General features: G+C 45.3%; 1 protein-coding gene across 1 annotated transcript in view; it reads right to left on the reverse strand.

Moving 5' to 3' along the window:
• The window catches only part of adgrv1 (adhesion G protein-coupled receptor V1), a 306,098-nt gene that overhangs the window by 214,335 nt on the left and 79,337 nt on the right, over window positions 1-12,426 (reverse strand). Inside the window, 4 exon segments of the mRNA XM_080765672.1 lie at window positions 1,301-1,500; window positions 2,141-2,321; window positions 3,936-4,133; window positions 7,190-7,572. Of these exon segments, the coding sequence (XP_080621798.1) occupies window positions 1,301-1,500; window positions 2,141-2,321; window positions 3,936-4,133; window positions 7,190-7,572 (962 nt within the window).

Genomic DNA, 12,426 nt, shown 5'->3' on the forward strand with positions numbered 1-12,426 from the left:
TTAAAGACAACAGGGAGATTTGAAATGGATCCACAAAGCTCTTAAAACAACGTTGGATGCGTTCCATTTCTGCATGTCTGGGAACCTTCCGATTCCAAGACAGCCCCCCCCATACCCTTTTCCAACATATTAGCGTTTTCTATTTGGATGTATCATTTTCGATGTATAATTATAGTATAATTGTGTGACACTGTAGTACTAAGTATAGCGGCGTTCATTTACGAAGAAGAAAAAAAAAAAAACACCTGCCAGACAGCGACAATAATATATGATCCAAATGTGATTTGATTTGTATCCATGCTCCTGGAGAGAACATTCCTATTAGGGCTGCGAATCTTTAGGTGTCCCACGATTCGATTCAAAAACGATCTTTTCGATTTTTCCGATTCTCGATTCAAAAAAGATTTTTTTCGATTCTAAAGCAGTTTATTTTATTTTATTAAAAACAATTAAATAGAATTTTAGCATGATCTACTCCAGTCTTCTGGCATGAAAGCAGAGTACATTTAGTAAAAAGCTTGAATAATTGTAAAGGTTTTATCAACTGAATGATTTAAACACACAAAGGTTAAATCCAAGAGTAAGAACATGTCTCATGTATTTAGCTTGCACAAATTTGAACCAGTACAAAAGTTACAAAATCTCTTCTCACTCAAAACCAGAACAATACATTAGTATTAAAACAGGTGTAAAATAAATACAATTGGCAGGCTTAGCTTAGCTGGTAGTAAATGCACTATGCAGAAACCCAGGCCATAATGCATTGCATGCACAGGTACATTTGTGAAAGAAAAGAAAATTAAAAAAAAAGATTTTTGGAAAATGAGAATCGATTCTGAATCGGACAGCATTAGAATCGCGATTCTAACTCGAATCGATTTTTTTTGACAGGCCTAATTCCTATACAGTCCAGTGGCTTTCATATAAAAAGGTCCATTATTTATTCAGCATTTGAGCCACAGACCACCAACGAGATGAGATTTATAGCCTCTCAGACCCAGAACGTATCGAATATTCCGTTATCGGATACGACGTCGGTTTCATTTTATGTTCTTAAGAGTTAAAGATCCATAATAGGGGGTCGTTTTTGGTTACCAACTCTCCATTTCTCTGGGGACCACCTTGGAAACCCTTCCCAAAGGACCACTGATGGTCCCTCTGGGACCACTGGTTAGAGACTCACCACTACGGTGGAATTCAATGCCCAAAATGAAACAATGTGAAATAATAATAATAATAATAATAATAAACTTTATTTGTATATGTAAATGTTATAGCTCGTTATAGGGTAAACGCTGACCTCATAGTCCTCGGGACTGGAGGCCGTGAAGGGGGTCGTCCGGTATCCGACCATGACCCTTCCCAGAAGGCCTTGGGCCCGCGCCACCCGCAGACGCACCTCGCCGTCCTCCTCGCTCACCGTGACGTGGGCGGGGTGCGACGCCGGGGGGATTAGCCCCTCCCCCGGCGGCGGGGGGCCCGGCTGGAACTGGAGCAGGCCTGTAAACGTGATCATAAAGCATGAAGTCGCCGGTGGATGTAAAACGACCAAACCCACGGGTATAGGGGTTTTAACCCGTTCTGATTCATACGAGGTTTCCACTGGACACACACTGTGGTCTGATTAACCCATTCTGACCTGAGATCAGACTATTGTCGTGCTATTCCAAAGACTATTTCCGTCCATGCTAAACCCCTTCATCCCTAAACTACTTCATTTTTGTTTTACCATTTTGAAAGACATTTTTTTTGTATGGTTAAAATAGCCAATCTACAGGCTCACGACGTGTCGATGTAGGTTGGCTATTTTAACTATTCTAAAATGTTTTTCAATATAGTAAAAAAAAAAAAAAAAAAAAAAAAAAGGCAAAGTAGTTAATGGATAAGGGGTTTAGCAATAGAGCCCTAAGACGCAGACCCTAAATCCGAATTTTCTCGTATCTTTTTAGCATTACCGTATAACCGCACTGGTGTAGGCCTACTTCTTGCCAAACAAAGTAGTCAAGTCAGTCAGTCAGTCAGTCAGTCAGTCAGTGGCTGGGTCAGTACGAGTGTTGTTTTTGGCAGCAAATTTCGATTTTAGTTTTAGTCACAGTAGCTCTTGAATAGTTCAAATTTAGTCACATTTTTAGTAGTATACCGTAGGGGTGGTCGCTGGCCTCCACGCCCACGGTGTTGACGGAGTTCTCCGCGTCGATGCTGGCGCCACTGGTCGGCGTGGAGCCCGGCTTCCCGTCACCCGACTCCGCCGACACCAGCGTGACCCGGAAAGACTCGGCCAGCTCTGGGAGGTCATCGTCCAACACCAGCAGGTTCAGCACCTGGCCACATGCACACGCACACGCACACACACACACAGGTGAATATATGACACCAACAGGTTCAGCACCTGGCCACACGCACGCGCACACACACACACACAGGTGAATATACGACACCAACAGGTTCAGCACCTGGCCACACGCACGCGCACATACACACACACAGGTGAATATATGACACCAACAGGTTCAGCACCTGGCCACGCGCACACGCACATACACACACACAGGTGAATATACGACACCAACAGGTTCAGCACCTGGCCACATGCACACGCACATACACACACACAGGTGAATATATGACACCAACAGGTTCAGCACCTGGCCACACGCACGCGCGCGCACACACACACACACACACACACACACACACACACACACACAGGTGAATATACGACACCAACAGGTTCAGCGTCTGGTCACACATACACATCCAGTGGTGGAAAGTAACTATAAGTAACAAAATACATTTAGGCTCACTTCTTCATACAGTATACACCATATTCGCTCACTTCTTCATACAAGTACACCACCACTATAACCTCATGTCCAGTGGTGGGGGAAAAAAATAAAACTAAGTGCATTTACTTAATGCACTTGATGTACATTTACTTAACGTACTGTACGCAAGTACACTTGAGGCATTTGTATACTTTAGTTGAGTATTTCCAATTTCCAATACTTTTACTTCTACTCCAATCTCAGAGGCAAAGATTGCACTTTTACTCCACTACATTTATTTGAAAACTTTAGTTACTAGTTACTTTTGCTTATTACAGAACATACATTAGACACTTCAGTCTTATATACAGTACTTTTCGGCCATTTGAAAATAGCAAACATGCCTAGCCACAATTCAACCTTTTTTTAATTCTGGACTTTCTCGGTTTCCAGCCGACATAGAATGACTGTTTCCAGTCATTCGGTATTTCACTATAATTCAGTAATTCAGTCTTGTATGTTATTTGTATGGGGTATGCTTTCCAAGTTTCCATATATCTACAGTAAGCCTCATCATTCATTGGGCACCTGTTGAAGGTCTGGTTCATTTAAACCCCCATGACCAACCCACCACCAGGTGGGGCTGGATAGCAACAAACATTGAAACATGATCGACAGCTTAAAGATATTGTTGTGGTGTACATTCATGTCATTGATAATTTGTTAAAGCACCTTTGCAAACTGAAAAATATTTCAGATCACATTGTCATTTGTTGTTGTTGAAAAGATATAACGAATGGTACAATGGTAGTGAGAGAGATTTGTTACCGACCGTGCTATCACACACACACACACACACACACACACACACACACACACACCAATGAACTCTGTGGGGATTCCCGGCTCATGCATGATTGATGAAAATATGTTGTTGAGCCCTTGGGGTTGTCTGTCTGTCTGTCTGTCTGACAGAAATGACAGAAATAAATAAACTAACTGTAACTGTCTGTCTGTCACTCTCCCTCCCCATTCCACTCTTTCATTCTTTGTCTCTTTCTCTTTCACTCTCTCTCTCTCTCTCTCTCTCTCTCTCCTCTACATTCTTTCTTTCGCTGTGTGTCTCTCTCTCACTCTCTCTCTCTCTCTCTCTCTCTCTCCCTCCCTCACCTCGGAGCGCTGTCCGGGCAGAAAGAGCACGGCCCCGGTGGCGTTGGCGAAGTCCCCCTCGGCCGGGAGGCGGCGGCTGCTGCTGCCGCCCTCTGCGTGGTCGTCCAGCTGCGTCACGGTGTAGTTGACGTAGACGCGGTCCAGAGCGCCCAGCGTTCGCTCGATCACGCACGACACGGTGGAGCCCTCCTCCGTGGTCTGTATAGAGGAGCAGAGGAGAGAGAGCAGAGGACAGGCATCGTGACCCCGTTCTGACCCCAGATCAGATTCTAAGAAAAAAAATGTCTTCTACATCCTGACAGTTTTCTGACAAAGCCGTGTTTCTGTGTCAGTCGCGCTTCGATTTTTCAAAAACAGCAGACCCCTACAAGCTCGTAGCTTTAGCTATTTTGTCAATAGCTAAAGCATGACATGACGCCAACACCAAAAGGGGTTCCCCCGCCCCAAAATGGGTTAAGTCGTTCTCAACCTTTTCAGGCCGTGACCCCCCCCCCCCCCCCCCCCACACACCGTTATTATAATAGTGTGTCCATTACTTCTGATGCACTAATGGTCTTTTTACTATTTATTTTCAATTTTTTTATGTATTAAAAGTCCCTAATAAATAATTAAATCATATTAGGTTGGTGCATCCCGGGGACCCAAAACGGTTAAAAAAATATATATATACACATTGTGATGAATTAAACCACTTATAAGGCTTATATTCTCTTGCCGTCGGGCAGAGGTCCAATTCTATAGTCCTTCATATAACTGCCTTATTAACGGCCTTCCTTAATTCCTGCACAGCCCCAAGAGTGATTTGGTTGAGAGACCAAACCCGATATAGGCCATATTAGTATCCCCCCGGGGGCGTAGACTAAAACCTCTACTCTAATGGAATGCCCCCTTCCCTTCCCTATCCCTATCCCTTCCACCTAGCCGTGCCACCTGTTGCGCCGGCGGAGCGCCGTGCAACTCTAGAAGTCCCGGGCGCCCATGAGCGATGGGACTCCTCCTGCTCCAGGAGCTTCTATATAGGAATGCCTTTGCTAAGCAGCATGAGACCCACGTACAGTATATATACCTGCCAGCTGTCGGCCTCTCTATACCTGAGAGGGGCAGCCGCAGCCAGGTCGAAAGAAAACAAGCCCACAAGAAGCGACTATATAATAAGCCACACGAGCACTTTAAACCCGTCCTATATACTCCATATATGTACTATTTGAAAATGGCCAATCTATACAAGCTCAAGCTACGCGCCGCGAAAGGGACGCGTTGTGAGCTTGTAGAACTGCGTTTTTTTTTCTTTTTCAAACAAATCTTGAAAAGATTAATAAAATAAAAAGCTATTTTTTTTGGGCACAAAATATTTTTATATAGGACGACGGGGGTGGGGGGGGGGGGGGGGGGGTACCATAGACAAGTATACATTTTAATTTGGTGGGTCCAGAGTCTCCCGACATGGAGTCAAGGATATCTCGGACTTTGACAAGGCCCCAATTTAAGAAGACCTGAGACTTGACACCCGGTGGGGTCATTGAATTATTGGCTCAGGAATGCGAAAAAAGCAAGGCTTCATGGGGTGTGGAATTGATATTAAAAAAAAGTCATGTTTTTGGCTGAACTATACCCTTAAACAACATTAGGAAACAGGACCAAGCAGCTACACTTCACAAAACAAGCCCCTCCATTAAAAAAAAACGCAAACCACAAACACCAATAATTTACACAAAACAAAAACCAGTGCAAAGGCACTTATAATAAGCAGACATGGCAACACTGGGGGGGGGGGGGGGGGGGGCACGGGTCCAATCCAACTGAAGATGGGACATCACGCGCTCCCTGCCAGTCGGGCGTGAAGGCCCATGAAATATGCAGGAAGACATGCACTCACAATCCAACAGGTTTACGTTACACGTCCTTTGTAGGTAACAGTATATACACAATATACGTTTTCGCTCCACAGAGACGACTCAGTGTCAAAGCCGTGCTGACAAAATGGTCATGTATTAGCAGCCATTTAGAAGCTTGAAACTAAGCCAGGTGAGCCCTGTCGCCCGTCGTTATGTTGATAATAGATTTTTTTTTTTTTTTAAGAAATGTCTGGAAAATGTTTCTGAAATGTGAAAAAACATGTTTTGGGGGCGGGAACCCCTTTTGGTGTTTTAAACATCATGTTGTAATTTAGCTATTGAAAAATAGCAGATCTACAAGCTCATAGCGCGCGACCGAGTGGCGCGCTACGAGCTTGTAGGTCTGCTATTTGTGAAAAATCGTGAAAAACGTTTATTTCAGAAAACTGGAGGATTTAGAAGATGTTTTATTTATTTTGAGGTGGGGCCTAAATGGGTTAATGCATATGTATATATGCATTTTACATGTTTGTGTGCTACTAAAAACAGTGGCATAAAAACATTCTGCCCGTATTAGTAGAAAAAAATTAAGTAGATTAAAAGTAATTATAAAAGACTAAGCAAAATAAGCTTTGTTTTGGAACTTTTTTTTAAAAGCATGGGTGGGAACCCCTTTTGGTGTTAGCATTATGTTATGCTTTAGCTATTGAAAAATAGCAGATCTACAAGCTCATAGCGCGCCACTCGGTGGCGCGCTACGAGCTTGTAGGTCTGCTATTTTTTTGGTTCCCGGACCCGGACCCCACCTTGAGAACCAATAATGCCTTAAAGGACCACTTCACCACTTTTCAACCTATCTTCATATAATAGGTCCTCACTAATAACCATGAAAAAATAGTGCAATTTTTTTCTACTCGGTCTGTGTCTCATATAGGAGGGCTGTGGGCAGTTCAGAAACCGTCCTCCAGTGACATCATCGATGGGGAAGACAAGCTAATAGAAACTGCAGGCTTTCTAGTCCTGAAAAGTTGCAATGCGAAAAAGTTTTGTAAAAAAAATCTTGTTTAAAAAAAAAATCTGCCTAATGATGATGTCACTGGAAGACGGTTTCTAAACTGCCCACGGCCCTCTATGAGACACAGACTGAGACAAAAAAATCGTGCCATTTCTTCATGATTATTAGTGAGGACCTATTATATGAAGATAGGTTGAAAAGTGGTGAAGTGGTCTTTTAAAGGACCTCTTCATTAGATTTTTTTTTAAATCGAAGAACGACTGACATTTTTAGAATCTGATCTCAGGTCAGAATGGGTTAATCAGACCAGTGTGTGTGTGTGTCCAGTGGAAACCTCGTATGAATCTGATCTCAGGTCAGAACGGGTTATATGAATCTGCCCGCGCACACACACACACACACACCTGGGGTATGCAGGCGCCGGTGAAGCCAAAGACGCCGTTGGCGCCGTCGCTCTTGGCCACGCGCAGCGTGGCGCCGGGCCGGGGGAGGGGCAGGCGCGCCCCGCCGCGCCCCACCGCCACCAGCCGCAGGTGGAACACCTCCTCGGGCTCCGCCTCGCCGTCGTCGCGCACCGCCACCACGAAGGACTTGGCGCGCTCGCCGGCCCGGTAGCGCAGGTAGCCCGAGACCACGCGCAGGTCCTGGCGGGCCGGCTGCGCGTGCAGCTCGCGGACCTGCGCGGGGTCCAGCGCCGCGCCGCCGTACAGCCGCACGTCCTGCAGGAGGCCCGCGTAGCGCCGCTCGCCCTCCGGGTCGGCGCCCACGAACACGGCGGCACCGGGTCCTGTTGTGGGGAGAGAGAGGAGACCGGGTCAATGTCACTGCACTCGCCTATACTCAGCGGGGTTAGTCGCCTAAGTCAGCCTTTCAGACATGAATGTAAAAAATAAAAATAAAAATAATAATAATCATAATAAACAAGCCCAAATTGATTAAAGGTATATTCAGTGATTTCACTCAAAAAACCTTATAGGTTTCGTTTTTGGCTGTGGGACCCAAAGCCTTTCATCCAATCAGGATAGAGAGCCAAAAACGAAACCTAATGTTTTTGCCCCCCCCCCCCTAACTGGGGACGGGGAGGAACTCCTTATATGGTCAGCACACTCTATAGTAGAGAGGATTATCACAACAAAACAAAAAAATAAGGGATATTTGAATTAAGCGAAATCACTGAATATACCTTTAAATCAATTAATTGCCAGCTGCATTATTATTATCTGTGGGTTCTGCTGCTGGCGTTATATGCCACTTTTTTTGCATGCGCTCCGCTGTTACGCTCAAATTAGTGACCCTAAAGAATTCTGAGGCAACATGGCTGGAGACGAGGCAGCCGGGAGTATCGGTTGTTTTTATATATGCTCCTATATCTTATTTTAATTGTATCTATTATAATCTGTATTTGCACTGCTGCACTCTGCATTTGTTTGTATTCTGTAAAGCACTTTGAATTGCCTTGTGTATACGAAAGCTGCTATATAAATAGAATTGCCTTGCCTTGCCTTATTGGACGAACAACAGGTTTGTGGGACTGGTGACATCATCACACAGCCGGCTTAGGTTGTGGGCAGAGTGATATAGTAAGAGAGTGGCGACACCGTAGCGTTGACTCCCATTGTAACAACGGAATGCGGAAGTGCTCATTCCATCTCAATGGGATATAGTTCCAGCCATATATAGGAGCAATGTTTGGAACTATAGCCGATAGTTCCCAACTACTCTCGCTATACTCTCTACGCGGGGGGGAAAGGACAACGGTCAGGTGCTGCAGTGGAGAGGGCCAGTGAGTTCACATCCATGGGAGTGAATATAGTACACAGATGTAAACAACGCCTCTACTTCCTCGGGACACTGAAGAATCGTCCCAAAGTCTTGCAGGCGTTTTAAAACATGGGTATACCACAGAGAGAGAGAGAGAGCACTGGCTCTATCAATGCCTGGTATGCATGTCGTGGAGTGGACAGAGTGACCTGACCCCACCAGTTGAGTCAAAGTACTCCCTCCTGGTCAAATATTACTCAACAAGTGAAAGTTTCTCTGTCAAACTTATACCCGAGTTAACCCATTTTGACCTGAGAAGAGATTCGAAAAATGTCTACTACATCCTGACAAGTTTTCTCTGATAAAAAGCTACGTTTCCGTGTCCGTCGTTCTTCAATTTCTCAAAAAATAGCAGACCTACAAGCTCGCTATGAGCTTGTAGATCTGCGATTTTTCAATAGCTTATAAGCATAACGTAATGCTATAACACCAAAACGGTTTCCGAGCCCCAAAATGGGTTAAAGTGGCACTATTTGAAGACCCCCCCCCCCCCTGAAAACGAGTTGCTGCAACTCAATTTCAAAATAAAAAAAACTATGTAACTTTTTTTTCCCATGAGGAAAAACGTCATTTTGTCAAATCTGTACGGTGGAGTGCGTTAATCATCAGATAAGATCATTTTATTACAGTAAAGGGCTTTCCTGGCATCTGTACGCCTCCCCCTTGGGGGGGTGGGGGGGGGGGTGAGTGGGTGAGACCTCAAGTGGCTCGGGAGGTATAAAGGCCCCCACATCAGAACCCAATACCGCCGCAGCTCTGTTTTTAATAGATCACCCCTCATTTAGTCTGAGGTCTCTTTTTATTTTGGCAGCCTATATATATCTATAAATCTTTTTTAACCGTCTGGGAAGCAGGAAGGCTTCAGTCAATAAAGCATAAAAACCCCCACAAACATCCAGAGGCAGACTTCTGTCTTCTGCCCAGAGTGTTACACTGTACTGTACTGTACTGTACTGTACTGTACATACTGCTACTGTACATTCACCACGATGATAATTAATAACATATTAGTTGGGGGGGGGGGAAGGACATTAATTATCCATGAGAGCAGTGACAGGATAAAACGGCCACGGTCTGGTCGTCTTCCTATTGCTCCTGCTCCTATTGCTCCTGTTCCTATTGCTGCTGTTCCTATTGCTGCTGTTCCTATTGCTGCTGTTCCTATTGCTGCTGTTCCTATTGCTGCTGTTCCTATTGCTCCTGTTCCTATTGCTGCTGTTCCTATTGCTGCTGTTCCTATTGCTGATGTTCCTATTGCTCCTGTTCCTATTGCTGCTGTTCCTATTGCTGCTGTTCCTATTGCTGCTGTTCCTATTGCTGCTGTTCCTATTGCTCCTGTTCCTATTGCTGCTGTTCCTATTGTTCCTGTTCCTATTGCTGCTGTTCCTATTGTTGCTGTTCCTATTGCTGCTGTTCCTATTGCTGCTGTTCCTATTGCTCCTGTTCCTATTGCTGCTGTTCCTATTGCTGCTGTTCCTATTGTTGCTGTTCCTATTGCTGCTGTTCCTATTGCTCCTGTTCCTATTGTTGCTGTTCCTATTGTTGCTGTTCCTATTGCTGCTGTTCCTATTGTTGCTGTTCCTATTGTTCCTCTTCCTATTGCTGCTGTTCCTATTGCTCCTGTTCCTATTGCTGCTGTTCCTATTGCTGCTGTTCCTATTGCTGCTGTTCCTATTGCTCCTGTTCCTATTGCTGCTGTTCCTATTGCTGCTGTTCCTATTGTTGCTGTTCCTATTGCTGCTGTTCCTATTGTTGCTGTTCCTATTGCTGCTGTTCCTATTGCTCCTGTTCCTATTGCTGCTGTTCCTATTGTTGCTGTTCCTATTGTTCCTGTTCCTATTGCTGCTGTTCCTATTGCTCCTGTTCCTATTGCTCCTGTTCCTATTGCTGCTGTTCCTATTGCTGCTGTTCCTATTGCTGCTGTTCCTATTGTTGCTGTTCCTATTGTTGCTGTTCCTATTGCTGCTGTTCCTATTGCTCCTGTTCCTATTGCTCCTGTTCCTATTGCTGCTGTTCCTATTGCTGCTGTTCCTATTGCTGCTGTTCCTATTGTTGCTGTTCCTATTGCTGCTGTTCCTATTGCTCCTGTTCCTATTGCTCCTGTTCCTATTGCTGATGTTCCTATTGCTGCTGTTCCTATTGCTGCTGTTCCTATTGCTGCTGTTCCTATTGCTCCTGTTCCTATTGCTGCTGTTCCTATTGCTCCTGTTCCTATTGTTGCTGTTCCTATTGTTCCTCTTCCTATTGTTCCTGTTCCTATTGCTGCTGTTCCTATTGCTGCTGTTCCTATTGCTCCTGTTCCTATTGCTGCTGTTCCTATTGCTGCTGTTCCTATTGCTGCTGTTCCTATTGCTGCTGTTCCTATTGCTGATGTTGCTATTGCTGCTGTTGCTATTGCTGATGTTGCTATTGCTGCTGTTGCTATTGTTGCTGTTGCTATTGTTGCTGTTGCTATTGTTGCTGTTGCTGTTGCTATTGTTGCTGTTGCTGTTGCTATTGCTGCTGTTGCTATTGTTGCTGTTGCTATTGTTGCTGTTGCTATTGTTGCTGTTGCTATTGTTGCTGTTGCTATTGTTGCTGTTGCTATTGTTGCTGTTGCTATTGTTGCTGTTGCTATTGTTGCTGTTGCTATTGTTGCTGTTCCTATTGTTGCTGTTCCTATTGCTCCTGTTCCTATTGCTCCTGTTCCTATTGTTCCTGTTCCTATTGCTTCTGTTCCTATTGTTGCTGTTCCCATTGTTCCTGCTACAAAAAGGTGTTGTAGAGATCGCGGGGGGTCCCGTACCTTTACATGTCGAGGACCCCCAGAATAGCCATCATCTTTCTGGACAATAGGACGAAAAATACTTTAGCTACCCCCCCCCCCCCCCCCTTTGAGTATATACACGTATCGGTCTCTGTCGGGTGGTGGAAAACGTCATCATGTCCCACAACAACTTTGCACTGCAGGCAGATTGGTCTGGCTTCAAGGTGAATACACATGCATGGTGGCCTGTCTGCGGGGGGGGGGGGGGGGGAACACAACACAAGTGGAGGAAGTCCACCACGGCGATCAGAGACAAAGCCCGAGACAAAGCCATCCATGTGTGATCCAGACAGAGTTAACGCGTGCACGCACACACACACACACACACACACACACCCCCCAACGTGTGACATGATGGATGTTCATCTGCACTGGGACTGAAGTTTAGTCTAGTTAAGGAGCCATCAGAGCGTCACCCCACCCCCCCCCCCCCCCCCCCGTCGTTCCACAGCAGACAGCTGCACTGTTGTCTTCACTGATTATAGGCTTAGATTCATACAAGCATACTTGACTCCTTTGCATAGCAGATTGGTCACTGCTTTGATTACCAACCACCTTGTCTGTCTGCAGCAAATTCCAACCTCCTGTGTAATTGGCCATTATTGTATACGGTCGTCTTGCATCGTGCTATTGTTTCAGTTGTTTTCTGCCTGTATTATCATAATCGTCATTGCGCTATAGAATGCACGATTTGTGTGACAATTCCAAACACCATGTCACTCGCTTGTGCTCGTGTTGGTCTCGAGTCTTTGGTTGTTGACACCGCGACACACTGTGAGCTTAATAGGTCTGCCATTTTACCTTCTGGGCTTAAGGGAAGGGAAAGACAAACAGAGACACAGGGCTGTGTCTTCCCTAGCTGCTGTAACAGTATCCAGCAGAGCGCAGAGGCTAAGCGCTCAGTCAAGCATCACATAGTCTTCTGGAAGGGGAACAATGGATGGGCAAGGGACCGGGAGGTGCGTGTGCGTGTGAGGGTGCGTGCGTGTGTCACATGAGTGTGTGTGTGTGTGT

This window comes from Protomyctophum bolini, assembly GCF_963924005.1.
Source record: "Protomyctophum bolini genome assembly, chromosome: 6".
In the NCBI taxonomy this organism is placed as follows: domain Eukaryota; kingdom Metazoa; phylum Chordata; class Actinopteri; order Myctophiformes; family Myctophidae; genus Protomyctophum; species Protomyctophum bolini.